Source organism: Dipodomys spectabilis, unplaced genomic scaffold, assembly GCF_019054845.1.
Source record: "Dipodomys spectabilis isolate Male_0828 unplaced genomic scaffold, ASM1905484v1 ptg000006l, whole genome shotgun sequence".
In the NCBI taxonomy this organism is placed as follows: domain Eukaryota; kingdom Metazoa; phylum Chordata; class Mammalia; order Rodentia; family Heteromyidae; genus Dipodomys; species Dipodomys spectabilis.
The window spans coordinates 21,429,125-21,453,535 of record NW_024870683.1 but is presented as its reverse complement, the minus strand read 5'-3'; the positions used below and the strand labels follow the sequence as shown (position 1 = coordinate 21,453,535).

The following is a 24,411-nucleotide window of genomic DNA, read 5'->3' as shown; positions in this document are numbered from 1 at the left end:
AGAGTCTCTTAGATTTGTCTACCTGGGCTGGCTCTGAGCCTCAATCTTCAGATCTTAGCCCTAGCTAAGATTATAGTCATAAGCCACAGGCACCTGGCAAGATGGATATTCTTGATTTAAAAAAAAAAATCCTGAAATAGGCTATTTTTTTATCTTTTTATTTTTTGTTGGTCATGGGGCTTGAACTCAGGGCCTGGGTGCTGTCCCTGAGCCTCTTTGTGCTCAAGGATGTTGCTCTAACACTTGAGCCACAGTGCTACTTCTGGCTTTTTGTTGTTGTTGTTTTTTGTTGGTCATGGGGCTTGAACTCTGGGCCTGAACACTGTCCCTCAGCTCTTCAGCACAAGATGAGCGCTCTACCACTTGAGCCACAACACCACTTCTGGTTTTCTAGTGGTTTATTGGAGATAAGAGTCTCACGGACTTTTCTGCCTGGGCTGGCTTTGAACCCTGGTCCTCAGATCTCAGCCTCCTGAGTAGCTAGGATTACAGGCGTGAGCCACTGGCCCCGGCTTCTGGCTTTTTTTGAGTAGTTTGTTGGAGATGGGAGTCTCACAGACTTTTCTGCCTGTGCTGGCTTCGGCTTCCAACCTTAATCCTCAGATCTCTGCCTCCTGAGTAGCTGAGATTACAAGTGTGAGCCACTGGCACCCAGGTGTTCTTCCTATATTGTTTTCTAAACTTGTGGAGGTTTTTGTTTGTTTTGTCTTGCTGTGTAGTCTAAACTAATCCAGAATTTACTATGTAGCCCTAGCTTGCCTTAAACTCATGATCCTCCTGCCTCAGCCTTTCAGATGCTGGGATTATAGGCATATATCACCATGTCTGGCTTTGTAAATTGATTTTTTTGCACTTAATGTTATATCATAAATATTTGTTAATTTGACTAATGTAAATAAATAAAGCAAGGCATCATTACTTCTAAAGGTAATTCAATATTCTATATCAATGTATCTCCCTCCCCCCCTCCCTCCCTTCCTCCCTTCCTTCCTAAGGTTTAAGGTTTGAACCCAGGGGATCCCCCATGCTAGGTGAGCATTATACCATTTAAGCCATGTCCCCAATCTTCATAAATCCTTTTGTTCTAGTGTTAGACATTTAGGTTGATTTAGAGCTGTAATAATTTAAAAGTAGAATTTTTTTCTACTTTTTTTCAGAGGATGAGAAGTCTTTTTAATTTTTTTTTTTTTAATTTTATGCTGGTCCATAGGTTTGAACTCAGAGTCTGGGCACTGTCTCAGCTTTTTTGCTCAAAGCTAATGCTCCACTACTTGAGCCATAGCTCAACTTATGGCTTTTTTTTAGTGATTAATTGGAGATAAGAGTCTCACAGACTTTCCTGCCCAGGCTGGCTTTAAACCACAATCCTCAGATCTCAGCCTCCTGAGTAGCTAGGATTGCAGACATAAACTACCAACACTCGGAAGTTTTATTTTATTTTTTTTGGGTCCAGTCCTGGGTCCTGAACTCTGGGCCTAGGCGCTATCCCTCAGCTCTTTTTTTTTTCTTTTTTTTTTTTTGGGGTCCGGTCGTGGGGCCTGAACTCTGGGCCTGGGCACTGTCCCTCAGCTCTTCAGCTCAAGGCTAGCGCTCTACCACTTGATCCACGGCACCACTTCCGGCTTTTTTCTTTTTGCTTATGTGGTGCTGAGGAATCAAACCCAGGGCCTCAGGCATGCAAGGCAAGTGCTCTACCACTGAGCCACCTTCCCCAGCCCCCACTCGGAAGTTTTAAAATGAAAGAATAGCCAACAGTCTTCAAGCCCTAGTACTATAGCATAGCAGATTATAGTCACTTTATACAGTGCCGTAACATTTTCTGATCTTTGCATAAAACAAGAAGACGTAGACTTACTTCCTTTAGAATTACAGCTCTGGTTTTATGAAAAGAAAGCATGGGCAAGCACTCTAAAACTCTATTTTCCAAAACCAGCATGTTAATGAAGCGTGATGACTCCTACTCTGTCCCATTTTTCACTGAACACCTTGAGGTCTATGGAGATTTTTTTTTTTCAAAATCAGTCTCAAGGTTTGGGAAATGACACATCCTAAAGGGCTGTCATTTTGGTTGCTACAGACAATTAAAACATCAGCTTTGTAGAAAGTTGGAGGAAAGTAACGATATGAAACTATTTGATAGGATTTTCTAGAAGGACTCTTTATTGCACAATTGGTTGCTTCTTCCCCGGTGACTCAGTCTCTCAACTTGGCTTTCTGCTTATGTTTCCTTCCTCTTCTTTGCTCAGTCTTCAGTAAAGGACTCTCAAATAAGTGACCAAATCCTTGTGTCTGTTCCAGGAAATTACTGCTTTGCGAGGAGCTGAGCAGCCCCTGGTGACACCTTCCAGCCAGCCTCCTCTTCAGCCAGTTCATCCAGTGTTACCACAGATGGCTTCACAGGGTAAGAAGGGAACCTCTCTGAGGCTCCATGTCCTTGAATCGGGTCAGCACCAAAATTAGCATCACTATTCTAAACTGTAAGGCTATTGGACTGGAATGTAAAACTTATCAGTTTATCCCTGGGTCAGAGCATCTTAGACTTGGAGACATATTTGGCCTGCTCATTGTGACTTTTGCTGTGTTGTGTTGTCCATTTGGGAAACCTGCACTCAGCTACTGACACATCTCTGTGTGTTATTTTGCATATCCCATCAGCTGATAGAATCATAGAGGTCTAAGTCAGAGGCACATGAGAACATCCAGTTTCCTTCCACTGGCTTATGGCTGGGTGTCAGTGGAACAGGTGTAGGAAACTAGATGAAGAAAGTGGCTGAGTCTGATGTGTGGGGTATGTAAGGTACTCGTCCAGATCTGTGCCAGTAAGCAAGGGTGGATAACAGTGGAAACATCTTGCTTTATTGTAGCAGCTCAGCCTTCTGTTTCTGGGCTCCAAGCACCCTCTCCTGCCTTAATGCAAGTTACATCTCTCGATTCCCACTCAGCTGTATCTGGAAATGCCCAGTCCTTTCAGGTAACAACATTTTCAAACCATACTCATTATAAACTATACTTTATTATGGTTCTGGTTAGTCTTTTTTCTTGTAAGCATACAGGAAGAAGATTCCTTCCTTCCTCTTTGGATAGTATCACTTCCCCAAAGTTGGAGTTGATCATTCCCCTTTCCAAGTTGCTACCTTCCCAGCTCTAATACACAGTGGGTTACCTACTTCCAAGTTGTGAAGATGAGATGCAAGAGCAAGCCAAGTCCCTTGTATAAGACCTTTGTATGGCACATTGCCAGGATCCAGGCAGTGTCTGCAGTGAACATGTGCTTCCTTTCCTTTCATACATACCTACTTGATGGGCACATAGTCATGCCTTCTAGTAGGTTAGCATTTGGCACCAGAATCAGCAGAGTACCTGCAGGTTAAGGATGGAAACTATGGAAAATACAGCTGAATTCTGCTGTCTAGTTATCCTCCCAAAGTATTCTCTTAAAGTAGGCTTTTTCTGTTATTATGGAAGGTGGTGGCAGCAGTCTATCGCCCTCTGCTCACTCTTTGCCAGGGCAATGATTCTTCTTTCTGCCTGAACACACTTGAATAAGATCCACTCTCATTGACATCAGAGGCTTACTTCGCGGTGATTCTTAGTGAAGGGGGAGGAACAATGGTGGGCACTATGCCTCACTAGTATGGGAAGTATCAAAACTGAAGCTGGTACTGGTGGCCCACACCTATAATCCTAGCTATATGGGAGACTGAGATATTTGTGACTTGAGGCCAGTCCAGTCCAATAAACAAATGGTAATAACTCATGAGATTTCCTTCTTATCCAATAGCTGGATATTGTGGTGTGCACGTGTTGTCCTGCTTTGCAGGACCTATAAATATGTGAATTGAGATCTTCCTGGGCAGGAAGTATGACCATATAACTTGGGGGCAGGGCTCAGATAGAGGGCTGCCTAGCAAATTTGATGGCCTAAACCAAGCCTGGTACTGCCAAACAAACTAAAAGAAGCCCTCCCACCAAAAGAAAATTATTCTGTCATAGACTAATATTTTTTTTGTTGCTTAAATAATGGTCAACTAGTTACAGTGCCTCTAGAAATAAGCCACATTTCCTAATTTCAGGGAAAATAATTGTCTACACTAAAATGATAGGTGCTGCTTATTGAGCATGTACTTTCTGCCAGACACTTAATTTTAACTTTACCTCTGTCACTTCATGTCATCAACCTCCAAATCTAGATGGAGTGGTACTTTCATCTCAGAAACTAACTAACTTTGTTTAAAATCTCTGAACACTTCTCCATTTTACCTCAAGGGAAACTAATCAGAGTTTGCTTATTTAAAAATGACTTTACAAGTATTTAAAATGCCCTTAAAAGAAGGCCTGATTGAGGGGAATGAATTCACACGGCACTAAGTCATATCACCAGTGGACTGGGTAGTGATCCAACATATCCATCCCTGTGTTTCTAGGTAATACTTCAGTGACAGGACACCTTAGAAAACTGCTACAGTCCTCATCTGCTGCCTAGTCCCGATCTCATCTATCTTAAGCTTCAATAAGTTTGAATCTCCTCTCTGATTATCCATCTTATTCCACCAGAGAAACTAAGAGAAAAAAAAAAAAGACGAATGTCTTCAAAAGCAGCGATAACTCGGTCTTTTCTCAGCCCTATGCAGGTATGCAAGCCTATGCCTATCCCCAGGCATCTGCGGTCACCTCGCAACTGCAGCCTGTTCGGCCCTTGTATCCAGTACCACTATCCCAGGCTCCCCATTTTCAAGGTAAGAAGTGATTTCCTCCATCTCTCATCTTCCACTTTCCTCTAATCCTTTTTTCGTTCGCACTTCAACAGCTAGCTCTCTTCCCTTCCTCCCTCCTTCCTTTTCTCTCTCCCTTCTCCCTTTTGTCTCTCCTTCCTCTTCTCCATTTTCCTCTCCTTTTCATTTTCCCTTTCCTTCTTTCCTTCTTTCCTTCCTTCCTTCTTTCCTTCTTTCCCTTCTTCCTAACAGCTTGGCTAAGGTATGATTTATAAATCACTTGTTTTAATTGTACAACTCAAAGATTCTTTGTTTTAAGGAAAATTTCAGAGTTTTGCATCTGTCACCACAATCCAATTTTAGAACATTTCAATCATCCCCAAGATCCCCATTCCCACTTTCTGGATTGTGTTTCATGAATTTTCTCCTACCAGTTCTTTCAGTTTCTTCTGTCAGAGTGGCTAGAGTTTATGGAAAATAGTAAAAGAGCAAACTTGTGGGTATTCAGCATGTTATGAAAATAACACACTTTTATAATGAATATAAAAGGAAAAACTACTGTCCTTCCTTATTAAGCGTCCCCTCTCCCCCCAGCCCCCCCCCCCCCCCGCCATGCCCCAACCATGAATAACCATTGTTAGCAGTTACTTAGGTAACAGTTCAGGTATTTTGTATATTTGTACCAGTTTCATGTAAACATACCAAACAAAATGAAATGTCATCAGGTGTATTGGTATTCTGCCTTGACAGTGGTAGGAGGAAAAAGTATATCTTACAACAGCTGTGAATTGGATCTAGCCTTTGTCTGGAACCCTGTTTTTCCATCTGGAAAACTAGTTTTACATCCTTCAAAACTGACATCTTCTTCCCTCCCTGATTCTCCCCTTCCCTCCCTCTTCTCCTCCCCAGGACACATTGTGTGATGGACCTTGTACATGGTTCATTTTTTGCACTTAAAATATTCTGTTGTAATGATTTATTTACATGTCCATATTCCCATCAGACTGAGAACTCAACAAGGCCTAGCACTTGTTTTACTCACTACTGTGTCCTTGGTACCTGGACAGTGGAATGAATGGGAAGCAATATGAACTGCCAGGACTATTATGGCAGCCCAAACTTGGCATTCTTGTGCCCTTGAATCACAGTGTAACCCTTAATACATTTGGAAGAACTTTACTTAGTTATTAATAGTTTTGGACCCTTTGATCCCCTTTCTTCCTGAAAGTGTGAAAATACTCATTATATTTCCTATGTCAAGGAAGCAGTCATGCCTTTCTTTCTTCTGCTAAAAGAGCCATTCACTTCCTCGTGCTCTAGTTTTGTAAGTTTCTTTTTGGTTTCTATCTCTTTAGGATCAGGTGACATGGCTTCATTTCTGATGACTGAAGCCCGGCAGTCTAACACTGAAATTCGAATGGCAGTCAGTAAAGTGGCTGATAAAATGGATCATCTTATGGCTAAGGTGACTGGGTCCGGGTTGGGGCCATATTGGGGTTGGGAGTATAAAAGTAGGGTATAAACAAAACAGCCAAAGCTCTAAACAAGCTCTTCTTTGGTTTCTTATATTCATAGTAGTTACTGGATATCTAAGTTACATTTTTTTTTTACATTGTCTGCTTTCTGGCATCCCTTCTGTAGGTTGAAGAGTTACAGAAGCAGAGTGCTGGCAGCTCCATGCTTATTCCTGGCATGTCCGTCACATTGGAAACAAGCATGATTATGAGCAACATCCAGCGGATCATCCAGGTGAGAGTGGTTGCCAGCACAGTACTTGGCCTCGAGGTCCTAACCACGCTCTCACTCCACACGTGCTGCACTTTAACATTTGGGTTAGAAAATCAGGAAAATTCATTAGGGCTTCAGTTAGTCCCAGGGACTAGTGTATCTCTTATATACTATACTAATACTATATACTATACAGCTTAGCATATTATATGGTGTATACCATATTAATGTGATATAATATACTAATCATTATATTAGTAATTAGTCAAAAGGAAACATTGCTTTTGGGCCCTATTTCAGAATCTTGTTTCATTGTACAGACATTTAAACACACAGCCCATTTGGCTTAGTGATTTGTATCCATCAGATATATGTTTTTTAAAATTATTATATGCATATGAATGTTAAGTTCTAGGTTTTTGTCTCAAAGTACATTAACATGGGCTGGAGGTATGGGTCAAATGGTGAAGCACCTGCATAGCATGTGCAAGGTCCTGAGTTCAAGCTGTTTCCTTTTATTCAGTACTTATTAAAACACCTTGTATGTCATATATTTGGAATTTAGGAGAATGAAAGATTGAAGCAAGAGATCCTTGAGAAGAGCAGTCGGATAGAAGAACAGAATGACAAGATTAGTGAATTAATTGAACGAAATCAGAGGTAATGACAGGTACGGGGCCTGGATAGGAGTGTGTGTGTATACTTATTTCTGCCCCTTCCTTCTCCTCCTCTTTTTCTTTCCTTTCCTGCAATGCTGGGAATTGAACATACTAAGCACGTCTAAGCTAACTTCCAACTCTATTTCTGTCATTTTTGTTTCCTGCCTGTCATGGGAATTACTGCTTATGTTCTGGTTTGGTAGGAGGAAGAACTCACTGGCTCTGACATAAGACAGACCTCTATTTGACTCCCAATTCTACCCTTCATTTATTGTTAGTCACAGGCCCTAGTTTTTTCATCTCTAAATGGTGTTAATACTTAGAAAGCTCTAATGTCAACTCTTCTTGCTTCTCTGTATGCCATTTTATCAACTGGAAATCAACCAGAGTCACATTGATTTTTATATGACACTCAGGCATTTTATAGTTTTTATGGATCCTTCTGAAGATTTGGGAGGTCAGGAGAGTATGCTATATAACAGTATTTCATTAAAAATAAATCATTCTCACTGGAGACAAGTCTCAGTGGTAGAGTGCTTGCCAAATACTAGGCAAAAGGACCTGAGTTCAAAGCCCAGAGCCAGACAGGTGCCCAATGGTTTGCACTTATAATCCTAACTACTTAGGAAGCCAAGACCTGGAGGATCGAGGTTTGAAGCCAGGTAGAAAAGTCTTCAAAACTCTTACCTTGCCGGGCACTGGTGGCCTGCAATCCTAGCCACTTAGGAAGCTGAGATCTGAGGATCGTGGTTCAAAGCCAGCCCAGGCAAGGAAAGTCCATGAGACTCTTATCTCCAGTTAAACACCAGAAAACCGGAAGTGGCACTGTGGCACAAGTGGCACTGTAGAGTGCTCGCCTTGAGCTGAAGAGCTGAGGGACAGCTCCTAGGCCCAGAGTTCAAGCCCCACAACCACCACCACCAACAACAACAAAAAACTTTTTATCTTGAACTAACCATTAAAGTCCAAAATTGAGGCATGGCTCAAGTGGTTGAGCTTGAGCCATGAATAAGAAAGCTGGGCCAGAACTCAGGACCATGTCTATACTTGCCTCAAAATAAAAAGGAAATAAAAAAAAAAAACCAAACCATATATCACCACCAAAAAAAAGGAAAAAAAGTTCTCCCATATTTCTTTTCTTCAGTGTGTATCTCTTATCTCCCAGGTAGTAGCACTGGAAGAGTGGCTTTCTTTTCTTCTCTCCTGTTTCTTTCCTAATTCTCTTTTACCATGCACCCTGTTTACTGCCTCCAAACTTGATTAGTGCAAGTGTAAGGAAAACAAAATGCTTTCAGATTAGTTTAATTAACAAAGTTTTGAGGACTGAGTGTGCATCAGATTGTACCTGACATATATACATGTGATGGTCAATAAATGTTCTTTGTCCTCATTTCTGACTCAGGTATGTTGAGCAGAGTAACCTGATGATGGAGAAGAGGAACAACTCACTTCTAACAGCCACAGAAAACACACAGGCAAGAGTATTGCATGCTGAACAAGAGAAGGTAAAGTAACTGGGCAGAGGAAAGCCCAGGTGGGAATATACTGTGCTAAGGTGTGGTCCTGCATATGAACTTCCTAAGTGTCTTTTCAGCAGTTTTTGTCATCATTGAGAAGAGAAGGAGAAATCTTTCACCAGATTTTCATATATTATCATTCATGCTTCTGTCTTATAATATACTTTGTAACAAGTTGACTCAATAACAGTCACCAAGCCAGTCGCCAATGGCTCATGCCTGTAATTCTAGCTACTTAGGAGGCTGTGATCTGAGGTTTGCAGTTTGAAGCCATCCCAGGCAGAAATCCTGTGAGACTTTTATTTGTACTTAACTGCCGGAAACTGAATTGGAGCTGTGGCTCAAGTGGTAGAACAGGTAGCCTTGAGCACAAAAGTTCAGGGACAGTGCCCAGGCCAAGTTCAAACCCCTAAGACTGGCAAAAAACAAAAAACCAATCACAGTCCTAATAGTTTGCTAAAGGTAAGAATTACACAATTTACTAAAAATTAAATTTATTCTGTTGACAAAATCAACAGAAAATTTCTGTAGTGCTACATAGTAAATCTGTATGTGGTTTTTAATTGGAATTTAAAATTGTCTAGTTTGCTCCTTCATCTGAGTCTGCCAAGCATCTTATAGTACTTTTATGGCTTCTGTCTGTTCAAAATTCAGAATTGTGACCAGTTCCTAGAGTAGCAATGAGGAGAACGCTAATGGAGCTGGGGTTGAGTTGGCTGACTCTGGTACCAGTCCTGCTTCTGATTTAGCCCATCACTTCTCTGCTGGGAGATGAACATCCTTATATCTGCTATTTCCTCAAGAGTTCTTATTATTTTATATTTATATAAATATATGTATAAATTTATATATAATATATAATATACATTTGATTTCTCCTTGAAAACTTGAAAAGTTAAATAGGATATACTCTATAACTTGTGGCATTCTCTCACTTTCTCCTATTCTGGTAATAAGTAATGAGGATTTCTTTCATGTGTATGTGCTAGTACTAGGACTTGAACTCGAGGCCTTGCTTGGCTTTTTTTTTTTTTTTTTTTTGCTTAAAGCCTGGGTTATATAGCAAGATACTGCCTTAAACAAATGAAAAAATGAAATTACTATTCTCTATGATAGAATCAATATTTTCATATGGGATAAAGAATAAAACTTGAAGAACTATTAGAGGTCATATACTTTAATGCACTTATTTTATAAAGGGACAGACTGAGGCCCAGAGTGGGGTAAAAGACTTGTTCCAAATCTCACTTCCCATCAGTCTGTTTCTTATATCAGATTGCTACTTCTTTGGTTCTGTTTTCCTGCTTCTAACTTGAATGCTATTTTTCTGTTATTCGGAACCCCTGGCTCTTCTGTCAGGATTTTCCTTTCCCAGCTCTCTACATGTGCAGTGGAGTTTGATCTGGGGTGGGAATTGGGAAGCCATCCTAGTCCCATCTGCTGTGTAGGTTGCTGCCATTTCCTTTGTTACTTGATGATATTTATCCTAACCTTTTAAAAACATTGTAATTATGTGTGTGTATATACGTACATACATATATCTATGTACATGCACCCACATACATATATACACTACTTTTTCCTAATGATACAGGTTGTATTCTAGAAAGTGCAGGTAAATATAAGATATCAATCATCCAGAGCTTTTCTGGTCAAGGAGAATCATTTTTAATATGTTACCATTCTCCTTACACATGGACATGTATTTGGGTGATTGTAATTTTAGGCTTCTAAGCGGGCCTTTCTAGCTGAAGGCATGGGTAAAAAGAGTTTTGGAGTGACCTTCCACTCTGTTTCCTTCAGTGAGACAGTGACCTTCCATTCCATTGCCTCTCCTTTGAGGTATGTCCCTCCTGGGGTTCTTAGCTGCTGCAAGGTCTTGTGTGGGTGGTACTTATTCTGGGATTCATGAACCCTCTAAGCCATAAATGGATGCAAAGTTCTCGGAGCTCTGTGCTAGTTCCATTTTCATGGTATCTGTTCTTCGTTTGCCATTCATTGACCATCATTGCTGTGGTCATCCTTAATATTCAGATATTATCTGATAGTTTTCCAGAGTAGTCATTTCAGTTTTGTCCAATGTTACTTGAGAATTTTTAGGTTCTTCAGAGTAAAGATGGTCCATGTTTGGCTAAGTATATGTAGAAGGAAGTTAGTATTGTACTCCTAGGAGAAATTGTAGACTTAGGAGTTAGTATCTGAATTTTTTTTATTTTTTCATTGTCCCAGTTTATATGAAAATGGGGAAATAATTATATTAGTATTTATATAAATGCCATCCAGTGTGAGAGTGCATCTCTCGCAGGCTTGAGGGATGGGAAGTGGACAGGAATGAGAAAAGATTGTCATTATTGATTTTTTTTTTAACTACTGAGCAGGAGAAACACTTTTTTCAGGAGAACAACTTATGAAACATCTTTTTGAAGAGACTCATTTATAAAATATAGAAATCTATGGGCTGGGAAGGTGACTTAGTGGTAGAGTGCTTGCCTTGCATGCATGAGGCCCTGGGTTTGATTCCTCAGCATCACATAAGCAGAAAAAGCCAGAAGTGGTGCTGTGGCTCAACTGGTAGAGCACTAGCCTTGAGCTGAAGAGCTGAGGGACAGTGCCCAGGCCCAGAGTTCAGGCCCCATGACCGACAAAAAATAAATAAATAAAATAGAAATCTAATAAGCAAAAAGAAAATACAAAGGACCCATAATTCTACCTAGATTAACTATGGCTTTAAAAGGTCATTCAAGCTCTCCTTTACGTAAGTGTTCATTCTGTCAAAATAGAATTATATCTGATATGTATTTTATAATCTACTTAAGTTCCTTATTTAATATTAGGTTTGTGACTGTATTTCATAACATTAAGGGTAGAGTTTTTGTGTGTGTGTGTGTGTGTGTGTGTGTGTGTGTGGCGTGTGCGGGGGGTGGGGGGGAAGCTGCGGGGGGTGGGGGAATATGTGCTAGTCTTGGAGCTCGAACCAGGTCCTGGAGCTTTTCCTCGGCTTTTATTACACTCAAAGCCAGGGCTTTACCACTTGAGCCATGCCTTTTCTTCTAGTATTTTGCTGGTTAATTGAAGATAAGAGTCTTTTGAGTTTGTCTGCCCAAGCTGACTTCAAACTGACATTCTTAGATCTCAGGCTCTTGAGTAGCTAGGATTGTGGGAGTGAGCCACTGGTACTGGCTTTAATTAAATATTCTTTTCAAACACCATTTTTCATAGCTACAAATAGGATGAATGTGTCATAATTTGCTTAAGTGAGCCTGTTCTCAGCTTTTTGTGAGTTTTCCATTCTCTTAACAACCTTAAGCAATGCTGCATTGACATGCTGGTAACAAATTTTTTATAATCTTGTATATAAGATGAATAGTATTTCTTAAGGACAAATTCTGTAAAAAAGCTGAATTTGAGATTGCAAATTTTCAAGGCTTGGTTTTGGTTGGTACAAGTTGAAGGTGGCTTTAGCTCCCTTCCTATCCACCAATTCAGTTTGCTTAACTCAGGTATAGCGTTGGTTGGGTCAGCACTTAGAGATAACCAGCATCTATGCTTTTGGACATTGTTCTTTGTCACTATTCAGGCCAAGGTGACAGAAGAGCTAGCAGCAGCCACCGCACAGGTCTCTCACTTACAGCTGAAAATGACTGCTCATCAGAAGAAGGAAACAGAGCTGCAGATGCAACTGACAGAAAGCTTAAAGGAGACAGATTTGCTCAGGGGCCAGCTCACCAAACTGCAGGCAGAGCTCTCAGGTATGTCCTTGGGGGAGGATGCTGGTTACTGTCTTTTTAACTTAAGAACTAAAACTGCTTCCTCCCCGTCAGTCCCTTTGGCAGAATGTCCTTGAGATTTGTGCAGGCCTGAGTGAGCATCAGAGTGGGCTGATAAAAAACAGAGAGAACTGACCATTCATTTGGAATTGATCAGTTGTCACCATTCTCCTGTGTTTGGACAAATGTTACTTCAATGTCTTTGGCACTTATGATTATCTTTATGTTCTTGTTTTTTTGTAATAGTACTGGAGTTTGAAATCAGGGCCTTGTGCTTTTGCTTAGCTTTTTCTGTTTAAGGCTGGCACTCTACCACTTAAGCCATATTTCTACCTTTTTTTTCCTTGCTGGTTTATTGGATATAAGAATCTCAGATTTGTCTGCCTGAGCTGGCTTTGAACTGTGATCTTTTAGTCTCAACCTTTTAAGTTGGTAGATTATAGGCATGAGCCACTAGTACCCAGTTAACTTCATGTTCTTTTAACTCATGACTCATGGACTTAAAAAAAGAAAAGAAGTGTTTCTTATTCTGTTTTCATCTGTCTTAATGCTGAACTCCAATTTTGAGGCCTGCATTCAGGCACCTCTGCTTGGCTCACCAACCTGTTATACTACCCACCCATCTGAGCCTTTACTGGCTACTCTTCAGCTCCTGCCATTTTGCTTCTTATCAATGCTATTCTTTGGGCTTGGGATGCCTACCATCACTGGTATTTGTTTCTAGTCCTCTCCCAAATCTCTAGTACTTTCTAAAATTCTTTCAGAAGCTTTCCCTGTTTTTTTTCTAGGCTATTTTTTTCTCCTTTGAAATCCGTATATTCTCATTATCATCACTATCATCATCTTTTTTTTTTTTTTTGGTCAGTTGTGGGGCTTGAACTCTGGGCCTGGGTGCTGCCTCTGAGCTCTTTAGCTCAAGGCGAGCACTCTACCACTTGAGCCACAGCGCCACTTCTGGCTTTTCTGGTGGTTGTATTGGAGATAAGAGTGTCACGGACTTTCCTTGCCTGGACTGGCTTTGAACCGCAATCCTCAGGATTGTGAGAAGCTAGGATAAGAGGCGTGAGCCACTAGTGCCATCATTTTGGGCACTCAGTGCCTTGCAGTTGCTCTTGACAATGCTTCTAGTTCTTTTTGCTTTTTAGGTAATTTTTCAGATTGGTTCTCACTTTTTTCCAAGGCTGACCTTGGACTATGATCCTCCTGTCTGTGCCTCCCCAATATCTGAATGACAGTCATGAACAACCACACTGCACTTGTTTATTGAGATGGGAGTCTTGCTAGCTTTTTGCCCAGGCCAGCCTCAAACCACATTGTCCTATACTATATCTCCTAAGTGGCATGTGCCATGGTACCATGCCTCTTCATGCAACATGGTAATCATTGTCACAGCCTTTAATAAGTAACATTTAAATGTCTGTTTTCCCTTCCAGAATGCAAATTCCCTAAATGACTTGATCTCTACAAGTCCCTTCCTCCACATAAGGGTTATTAGTTCAGTACCTAGCACAAGGTAGTCTTGATAATGGGACACAATGTATCTCAGTATAGAGAGATCCAAGTGGAAGGCAGATGGGAGCAGTGGCCTCGGTGAGGCATTGGGTGGGGGCAGCTGGAGCTGCAGCAGAGTTGGGTCAAAGTACAGTTCTCTGCTTAATGAAGGGTAAAAAGCTTTGAAGTGATTCCTGGAGATATGTTCCTTCTCTGTGGAGCTTCACTTGTGCCAAAGTGAGGCAGACATATGTTAGACAATTTGTAGTTAGGTCATTTTCAATTTGAATATGGTGTAGATCTCTCATTTCTGCCTTTGTGGTGCCCTATGAGTTACCTAAAGAGTCTCAGCAACTTTTCAAATAAGCATATTTTAGTGCACTAAATTAAAAATGTAAATCCCGGTGAGTTTGGTGGTGAGGCCTAGCGTCCTAGCTGATGAGAGGTGGAGATCGGGAATCATGGTTGGAGGACAGTCTGTGCAAAAAGAAATTTGTAAAACTCCATCTCACACAATGGCATATGCCTGTCATCCCCAGTGGCCCAGGGAAGAACAAGTAGGAAGATGGCAGCCCCAGCCTGGCCTGGGCATAAAGCAAGATCTTCCCTCGTAAATAACCAATGCCAAAATGGTACAACTAATAGAAGCCTGCCTAGTGAGGGGCCCTGAGTTCAAAAAAAAAAAAAAAGAACCCAACCAACCTTGGGACCATTTCCCAAGTGGGTCTCTCTGCTGGGAATGTCGCTTTTCTGTTTTGCATGTGAGCAGGGTGACATCCACACATGTGGAGATGACTTCCTACAGGTGAATGCAGGTTGGTGGTAGGGTCGGCTGATGGCTTGAGAAGCCCTCATTTCAGGTCAGTAAGGTGATAACACACAGGTGAGAGGAGGATGCCTGCATGGTAGAATCGGGAGACTGTGGCGTGCTGCTCCGAAAGCGCCTCTGAGGGGCCACCCCGCCAAGGCAGCTCTGCTTCTGCAGCCAGGTCTCTCCGTGCTTCTCTCCCAGAGTTTCAAAAAACCTTCGAGCAGTCACAGTCCAAATTCAAAAGTGAAAAGCAGAGCCGGAAACAGCTGGAACTTAAGGTGACATCCCTGGAGGAGGAGCTGACAGACCTTCGAACTGAGAAGGAATCCCTGGAAAAGGTAAGTCTGTAAGCCACACACGTGGCCTGGATTGGTTGCTTAAATTTTTTTTTTTCATTTGTCCTTTAAACATTACAATTGTAGTTGTAACTTTTATTGACTCATGCCTGTAATTTTATGCAGAAATTGGGAGAGTTGCTAGCCCAGGCAAAAAGTTCACAAGACCCCATCTCAACTGATAAAAAGCTAGGTCTGGTGGTGTGCTTGTCATCCCAGCTCCAGCTATGTGGGAAGCTGTCTAGTAGATAAAAATGAAACTCTAGGGGCTGGGAAGGTGGCTCAGTGGTAGAGCACATGCCTTGCATGCCAGAGGCCCTGGGTTCGATTCCTCAGCACCACATAAGCAAAAAGAAAAAAGCCAGAAGTGGCGCTGTGGCTCAAGTGGTAGAGCGCTAGCCTTGAGCTGAAGAGCTGAGGGACAGCGCCCAGGTCCAGAGTTCAGACCCCATGAACGGACCCAAAAAAAAAAATGAAACTCTATTTGAAAAATAATTAAAGCAGGAAAGACTGGGGCATGGCTCAAGTGGTAGGACACCTGCCTAGCAAGCTCACGACCCTAAGTTCAAATCCAAATCCATATATATATAATATGCATACTTATATATATGCATATGTATCAATCCACTAGAAAAAGAACAGCTAATACAGAAAAGTGTAATGTTTAAAAATTGTCTTTATCTCCTCTCATTCAAGATAAACAGTACATGATCTTTCCAGATGGTTTTCTATACTCATAAAAGGATACATATTAACTTATACATAAATGTCTTTGGTAACATTTTTTAAACCAAAATAAGCTTATGTTTAATACTTTCAAAAAGTACATTGTTGTGCTGGGAAGTTGGCTCAGTGGTAGAGTGCTTGCCTTGTAATGCATGAGGCCCTGGGTTCGAGTCCTCAGCACCACATAAGCAGAAAAAGTCAGAAGTGGTGCCGTGGCTCAAGTGGTAGAGTGCTCACCTTGAGCTGAAGAGCTTGGGGACAGCGCCTAGGCCTAGAGTTCAGGCCCCACAACCGACCCTTCAAAAAAGGTACATGGTCATTGTATTACATAAAAATGAGATTTTTCTGGGCACTAGTGGCTCACACCTATAATCCTAACTACTCAGAAGGCTGAGGTCTGAGAAGTGAGGTTCAAAGCTAGCCCCAAGCAGGAAAGTCAGGGAGACGATTTTTTTTTTTCCATTCCTGGGGCTTGAACTTGGGCTCTATCCCTGAGCTTCTTTTGCTCAAGGCCTGTGCTTTACCACTTGAGCCACAGCACCACTTCAGGCTTTTTCTGTTTAGATAGTAATGAGGAATCAAACCCAGGGCTTCATGCATGCTAGCTAGGCAAGCACTCTACCTCTAGGCCACATTCCTAGCCCTTAGAGAGACTCTTATCACCAGTTAACCAGCGAAAAGCCAGAAGTGGAGGTGTGGCTGGAGTGGTAGAACATCAGCCTTAAGTGAAAAAGCCAAGCAAGAGCAGGAGGCCCTGAGTTTACACCCCAGTGCTGGCACACACAAAAAGGGGGTGGGGTGGGGAATGAAGCCAAAGTAAGAACCATTTCCAGGAACTGAGCAAGGGCACATTGATGCCAGTAACCACCGGAGCACCCCGTCCCTACCCACCCTCTGTTAGCCAGAGAGAGCTCAAGGTTCTTCTCTTGTGCCTAAGAACCTCTCAGAAAGGAAGAAGAAATCCGCTCAAGAGCGCTGCCAGGCCGAGGAGGAAATGGAGGAAATTCGCAAGTCACACCAGGAGGAATTGGTCAAACTCCGTCAGCTCTTGAAAAAAGCTCGCGTATCTACAGACCAGGCAGCTGCCGTGCAGGTAAGTGGCACTGGAGCACTCTGGAATTACAGGGGGTGTGGATGACTTAGAAAGGAGCTTATAGCTTCTGCCTTACCTATCCTATTTCTTACATTTAAGCTCTCATCTCACAAAAAGGTGGAAAGATGCAATCCAAATGCAAACAGGAATCAAATGGAGACTCTTCTTCTTAAGACCTTAGTTAATGTCCAATGGCTTTACAAAAAAAACATACAGTCAAACATAGCCTGCTGAAGGCATCCTCCAGACACATCAACATACTTGACAAGAAGAGATTTATTTAAAGGTCATCAGAAAAGCAGGTCAGGGACAGTGGCAGGACACAGCTGATGAAAACCTTTGTCATTGTAAATTTAAAACCTGAACTAGATGCTATAGGGGCATGCTTGTAATCCTAGTTACTCAGGAGGCTGAGATCTGAGGATCACGATTCAATGGCAGTCCCTGTAGATAAATTCAAGAGACTCTTTTTTTTTTTTTTTTTGGTCCGGTCGTGGGTCCTGAACTCTGGGCCTGGGCGCTGTCCCTCAGCTCTTCAGCTCAAGGCTAGCGCTCTACCACTTGAGCCACAGCACCACTTCCAGCTTTTTTCTTTTTGCTTATGTGGTGCTGAGGAATTGAACCCAGGGCCTCAGGCATGCAAGGCAAGCATTCTACCACTGAGCCATCTTCCCAGCCCCAAATTCAAGAGACTCTTACCTCTAATTAACCAACAAAAAGAAAAGGCTAATCAAGAATGAAAACCAGGTCCTGAGTTCCCAGGTCGCAGGTCCCAGTAGCAACACATAAATCAGTAAATAAATAAATACATAAATTAATAATTTAAAATATCTGTGCATACATTCCCTTTAGAGTGCATTGGTGCCCTCCGTTTAGTCACCTGTGGCAATTTACATTTCTGCACCTCTGAAGTTTAGGGTCTTAGCCCTGAAAAATGATGATCACACTGTGGTCTTGACCTCCAGGAACCTTTGTCTAGTAAAACCTTTTAGAGTCATGACATCTTCCTCCCTCCATTTCAAAAACACATTTTCTTTCACAGTGATTGAAGTCTTTCAAACAGCTACTTGCCCACATATGAAGAACCTGGGCAGTTAGCTTCTTCTGCATTCTAGAGGATGGGCTTTCAAAGGTACAACAGGACTTACAGGATGTGGTCATTACTTTGTCTTGGCAGTTGTCTGTGGCACAGGCTGAACTACAAAACCAGTGGGAAGCAAAATGTGAGCATCTGTTGGCCTCTGCCAAGGATGAGCATCTGCAGCAATACCAGGAGGCGTGCGCACAAAGGGATGCATACCTGCAGGAGCTCACCCGGCTTCAGGAAAAGGTAGCTCTGTCATGGGTCATGCCTCTTAAGCGGCCCAGCCAGCAGGTGCTTGAGTCCTTTGGATCCTTTTGAGCCTCATAGGTAGGAAACACATGCTTGTGTCATTTTAGTCCATCAGTTATCTTTCCCAACTTACATAGAGTGTTGGGTCAGTGACCTGGAAAAAGAAAAAGCAGGATCAGTGTTCTGGAACATGTTTCCTAATATTATTTGATCCCTCCTTTAGTAAGAAAATATTTACTGTGTGTCAGTTGTGGTGGAGCCACTGTGTAAGAGAAGGGTGCCTACAAAGAACTCAGCCTTGCAGGAGCCTCACAGTCCAGAAAGAAAAACAAAGATACACAATTAAGCACTGTAGGGCTTAGAACAGGAAGTGCCTTGGAGAGCTGGGACAGCGTTCCAAAGGAGGTGACCTTCAAACTGAGCCAAGACCAGGTAGCTGTGTTAAGGTAGGAGGAAGGACATCTGGGTCAAGGCACTGAGATTGGGGTATAGCTGGGGGTATGGTGGGATTGTTAGTTGTGAAAAGGCGAAAGGTGGGAGATGGTCCTACCAAAGTGCCCTATGTAGAGACCAGTTCCTGTCCTTTTAGTACACAGAGATCATGAGGCAGTTTATGTGCATATGACTGGTGTTCTTACCCAACCCCCATATTTTCATTATATTGCATCATTTATTTTCAGTATGAGAGGTTGAACTCAGGGCTTGCACATGCTAGGAAAGCACTCTACTGCATGAACCATAATTCTGGCCCCTTTTGCTTTAGTTTTTGTTGTTGTTGTTTTGTTTTGCCTTTAGATGGAGCCTTGTGCTTTTGTCCAGGGTGGTCTGCAACCTCATTCTTCTACCTGTGCCTTCCAAGTAGCTAGAACTATAGACATATACCACCATGCTTGGCTTTATTACATTCCTTTTTGTGTGTGTGCAGTACTGCTTTTTTTTTTTCTCAAGACTGGTGCTCTACCACTTAAGCCACAACTCTACTTCCAACTTTTTTTTGCTACTTAATTGAAATAAGAGTCTCACAGACTTTTCCTGCCTAGAATGGCTTCAAACTGTGATCCTTAGATCTCAGCCTCCTGAGTAGCCAGAATTACAGGTGTGAGCCACTGGTACATGGCTTTTGTATTATATTCTTTTTTTTTTTTTTTTTTGGGTCCGGTCGTGGGGCCTGAACTCTGGGCGGGCGCTGTCCCTCAGCTCTTCAGCTCAAGGCTAGCACTCTACCACTTGAGCCACAGCGCCACTTCCAGCTTTTTTCTTTTTGCTTATGTGGTGCTGAGGAATCGAACCCAGGGCCTCAGGCATGCAAGGCAAGCGCTCTGCCACTGAGCCACCTTCCCAGCCCCTGTATTATATTCTTGACCTGATTAAAGATTTAAGCAACCTTAAGTTCTGAGGAGGTGAATACTCTACATTAGCAGGTAGACGCCAACAGGTGGGGCCCAGCAGCCCTTCAGAGGTTAGGACTTGATACTTGGGATAGATCTTCTCCACCTGGGTTTCCAGACCTCTGTGTACTAGTCCAGGTTCCTGATGCCACAGCTACAGTCTGTTCATTTTGCAGTGCTCAGCTCTCCAGACCCAAGTCACAGCCCTCACAGAGCAAAATGACCGACATATCAAGGAACTGGAGAAGACCAAATCCCAGGTGTCTGGCGTCAAAACTGCTGCTGACCCCTCAGAGAAGGTGAGCTGGTATTTGAAAGAAATGGCAAACCACTGAGGTATTGAATGTGTCTATCAAGCATTCAGAAAGCATGTGGCCAACTTGTTATGCTGGTAGTTTTTCTTCCTAAATTCTGATGCACCAGTTGTCCGGCTTAAAAATTGATCCTTTAGAACCTACCATCATAGTGGCTAATTCAGGCGTCTGATGCTTCAGAGGCTTTAATGGAGAGGAAGCCCAGAGCCACTCATCTCTGTGGCTAGGGGACTCTCGGCGGTGCTCATGGAGGGAGGGAGGCACCAATGGATGGTCTTAGAACAGTCTTGGCATATTGGCAGAGCTTGCCTGCTCTTAATAGGGGGCTGTCAGGGCTAACTTCTGTCACAGTGTGCTTGTCACTCAATGTTGTCCACTGCACAGTACACTCAGTATCTGCAGACATGATTAGCTATGCCCCTCTGTCTAGTACCAAGTTGCCTTCATTATAGCCCCTCTCTGGGATTTCTGTGTATCTACTAATAACTTCATTTTGGTAACACGCATTTTGATCTTCACATAGGTCAAGAAGATCATGAACCAGGTGTTCCATTCATTGCGGGGAGAATTTGAGCTGGAGGAATCTTATGATGGCAGGACCGTTCTGGGGACCATCATGAGTACCATCAAGGTACAGCCAGCCAGTTGTCAGTTGTTTCATTGGACTGAGTATTTCATTGCCTAAGTGCCTTCTAAGGGATTGTGAGTAAGAAGAGACTCAAAGCTAATCATGGTGGCACATGCCTGTAATCCCAGCACTGCTGAGGAAGGAAGGAAGATCACAAGTTCAGGTCAACCTGGGCTATACAGTGAGAACTTGTCCCAAAACAAACACACACAAAAATGAATGAATGAATAAAACAGAACAGTTTCAGAATCATTCTTTGTGGTTGGGATGCCTGACATGACGTGTTCTGCACTGATGGGGACAGGTGCTTCTTAGGGAGAAGCACAGTGGTGTGGACTTGGTACAGCCAGCTGAGGCTGGGCTGCTAGCAGAGCCTCCTGGCTTCCTTTCAGTGCTCATGTCCCTCTTCTTGGTTTTGATCAGATGGTGACTCTGCAGCTACTGAACCAGCAGGAGCGAGAGCAGGGAGCAAGCAGCAGTGAGGAAGAAGAAGAGCGGCTCCACCCCCCTATCCAGGAGCAAGAACAGGAGCAGACAGGCCCAGCCACTGCTGAGCCGTGTCCAGTGCCCACAGGCGGGGAGAGAGAGGAAGCCCCTGAGGTGCCACTGGAGCAGGTAGCAGAGGAGGCTGACCTGCTCCCTGCTCCACGGGGTAGCACACAGACAAGGGAAGGGGAGCCCTCAGAGGCAGAGACACTCTCTGAGGTCCAAGATGGCTCCCTCCCACCCCCCAGAGCTCTGGGGCCCCTGGCTTTGATTCCCCCTGAGCCTTCCAGTCCTGCAGCTGTGGACTCTGAGTTCGAGGAGTCACCTGCTGCTGGCCTGGTGGCAGCAAGCCCTGATAACCCACTGGACAAGGTGGACGTTGGGGAAGTAGCTCCAGACGGCCCGCCATGGGGAAGCTCCAGGAGACAGACACTGACTCCAGACCCTGAGAAGGGGGAGCCACCGGCCTTGGGGCCTGAAAGCCCAGGAGGAGAGCCTGAGCCTCCAGAGCTCAGTGACGACGCCAGGGCCCCCCGCCCTGCTGCTCCCCACAAGGCACCATCAGGCACAGAAGCCAGTCCTGCCGGAGCTGCCCTCAGACCCAGTCATGGCTCTCCGCACTCCAGGTATGTCCCTCTGGCATAGGGGCAGCGACAGGATGGCTGGGCGTAGAGCTGCTATGTTTGTTCCAGGGCTGGTAACTGATACTGGCTCACTCCTTCACCCATGCATTTGTTCAACGTGGCAGTAATGTGGTTCCTGAGCACAGAAATGAAATTATAAATTACAAAAAAAGTGACCTACATAAAAAAAAGAAAACAAAACAAACAGGATGCTATGGTAGAGAATAAAGGAATATTCTATATTAACTGAGTCGTTAAGGAAAAAGTCTTAGAAAGTAACATTTAAACTGAAATCCAGGATAGAAAGAAGCCATCCATACCAAGAGCAGGAAGAAGAGATTGCAGAAAGAGAGAACAGCATATGCAAAGGTCCTGTAGTGGGAGGGGACAGATCCTAGTTAAGAAACTGAAAGCAGACACAGTAAGTAAGTTGCAAATGATGCTGAGATTGGGAAACTAGGAGGGACCAAGACACAGATTTTTTATATCACTGTTAAAATTGGACTTCATGTAAGTACCCTGAGAAGCTATTACGGGCATTTAAGCAGAAGAGTGACATAGTTCAGTTAATTAGCTTTAGAAGACTACTTTGGCTATCGGCCATGCAGGATGTGGAAGGGATAGAATGGAGGTGGGAGGCCTTCTAAGGAGCCTCAGCCAGGTCCTGTGAGCCTCATGGCTGGAGGACACTGTGGTGGGGAGCAGAAACAGCAACATGTTCTATGACTTGATTTTTCTTCAGTCTCTCTGGGGACAAAGAGGATGAACTGTTTCCAGGGGCAACTCTGAAAGTTCCAAGGCCCAAAGCTCAGCCGGAGGATGAGGATGAAGATGAGGTGGTAAGGAAATCCCAGGGCCTGCCACGGCCACACCCCACTGCCTGGGGTCTCTTCCCCACTGGCTGGGAGACGAGAACAGGAGCCTGCTGGTGGCCTGCTCCCTGGACTCTGTGTACCGGGCCATGTGGGAGTAGTTTTGGGGCTGTGAGGGGGCCACTGTGTTCTCAGAGTGGGGATGGTCAGCTGCCACTTCACTCCTGAGAGGCAGTCACCCTCTCCATCCATGGAGGAAAGGTGGGAAGGACTTGAAGATAACCTGAGAGGCATCCTTCTTCCTTAACAGAGAAACTGAGGCTCAGAGGATAATTTGCCTGAGCCACAGAGCCAGGTGACGGTAGAGCAAGGCTCCAGCTGCACTTTTGCTGGCTCCTCCTGCTTTCTAACCTGCTGCCCTCTTTGGTCATCACAAAGCCTCCAGGCGGCAGCTTCAGCGCTGACAGCATAGCCTTGCTAGTGAGTGACAAGCAGCAAAGCAAGTGCTGACAGTTCATGCATCTGCTGTCCCCATTGTACTAGGTTACAACCCTGCTGACTGTCACCAGACCATTGTGATTACTTGGTGGGAATTATTCAGGCAAGAGTTGCGTGTCTGCAGAGGAGCTTCAGCCTCAGGCTATCCCAGGGACAGAAATAGGGGCAACTTCTGTCTCCTCTTATGTCACCCAAGTGGGTTTTGTCTTTTGCCAAAAGCCATGACAGATCTGGGATCGTTTGTTACATCCCAAAGCCCTTCCCTCCTTCCTGCCTGCCTTTGAGGGAAGTATGATAGTTCCACCTATTGGCCTTTCTTCCTAAAATAGTTCCATTTAGAATACTGAATGTAAATTCTATACTTTATAAAAAAAAAAAAAAAAGATGGAAAAAAATCTATCCCTAAGTACAGTTGAAAATTTTACTTATTTTACCTTTTTGTGCCAGTCCTGGGGCTTGAACTCAGGACCTCATGCTCTCGCTTAGCACTTTCACTCAAGGCTCATGCTTTACCACTTGAGCCACAGTTCTACTTCTGGCCTCTTGCTGGTTAATTGGATATAAGAGTCTCTTGGATTTGTCTGCCCAAGCTGACTTCACACAGAAGATCCTCAGATCTTAGCCTCCTGAGTAGCTAGGATTCCAGATATGAGCCACCAGTACACAGCCTATAGGTAAAAAATTTAATTAGCCATATATAAGTAGCATGACTGCCAGTACCACCAAATGAACATCTGTTTCTCAGGTACTCTGAAATCACTTCATATTCTCATTTAATCATCTACTAATCCATTGAAGTAGGTACTCTTAATCCTGTATAGATCGTATGACTGAGACTCAGCAAAGCGTATCTCAGGGTATGTGGCTGGTAAACAGAACCAGAACCATCTCCAGAACAGAACAGATTGTCAGTTACACTTGAAAGCCCACTTTTATCAGTTTAGACATCATTTAGTAACTGAGTCTTCATACAAGATCTGTTAGTGGATGTTTGCCATGCTCCCTTACCTTGGCCTGGCTCCTGTGAGCATTGATCTTGGAGAAGCCAGTAGCTCACGGAGCATGAAGTACCTTAGAGGAGGCAGTTCAGTCTGTGCCTGTCTCTAGCATTGGCTCCATGGCCTCTGTGGGACTAGTTCCCTGCTAGTCCAGAGGAAAAAGACCAGAAGCTTGAGTCATTAAAGAGAGAAGGGGAATTTATTTTGGCTCCCAGTTTCAGGGTTTATTTTTTTAATTTAAGTTTATTTATTTAGTTGGTCATGGGGCTTGAACTCAGACCCTGGGTGCTATCCCTGAGCTCTTTTGCTCAAGACTAGTACTCTCCCATTTGAGCTACAGCACCTTCCCCAGTTTCAGAGTTTCAATCAGGCCCCTTGCTTTGGACCTATCATTGTGGCAGGCACATGTGGATAACATAAAATTATTCATCTCATGGCCAAGAAGCCCAAAAGAACAGGAAGAAGGAGCTGGACCCTGTGTTCCTAGTCTTT

At 43.4% G+C, this 24,411-nt stretch overlaps 1 protein-coding gene across 3 annotated transcripts in view; it reads left to right on the top strand.

Annotated features, from left to right (window-relative positions):
• Positions 1 to 24,411, top strand: part of Fkbp15 (FKBP prolyl isomerase family member 15) — a 52,548-nt gene that overhangs the window by 27,025 nt on the left and 1,112 nt on the right. For 2 of the 3 annotated variants that reach the window (XM_042695162.1, XM_042695159.1), the window contains 15 exons: positions 2,299 to 2,401; positions 2,865 to 2,971; positions 4,622 to 4,736; positions 6,068 to 6,177; positions 6,354 to 6,461; positions 7,006 to 7,100; positions 8,502 to 8,604; positions 12,194 to 12,365; positions 14,887 to 15,023; positions 16,684 to 16,839; positions 18,017 to 18,169; positions 19,737 to 19,859; positions 20,398 to 20,505; positions 20,926 to 21,614; positions 22,354 to 22,450. In XM_042695162.1, coding sequence (XP_042551096.1) covers positions 2,299 to 2,401; positions 2,865 to 2,971; positions 4,622 to 4,736; positions 6,068 to 6,177; positions 6,354 to 6,461; positions 7,006 to 7,100; positions 8,502 to 8,604; positions 12,194 to 12,365; positions 14,887 to 15,023; positions 16,684 to 16,839; positions 18,017 to 18,169; positions 19,737 to 19,859; positions 20,398 to 20,505; positions 20,926 to 21,614; positions 22,354 to 22,450 — 2,376 coding nt within the window. The remainder of the gene's footprint in view (positions 1 to 2,298; positions 2,402 to 2,864; positions 2,972 to 4,621; positions 4,737 to 6,067; positions 6,178 to 6,353; positions 6,462 to 7,005; positions 7,101 to 8,501; positions 8,605 to 12,193; positions 12,366 to 14,886; positions 15,024 to 16,683; positions 16,840 to 18,016; positions 18,170 to 19,736; positions 19,860 to 20,397; positions 20,506 to 20,925; positions 21,615 to 22,353; positions 22,451 to 24,411) is intronic. The other variant, XM_042695160.1, reaches the window with a different exon arrangement.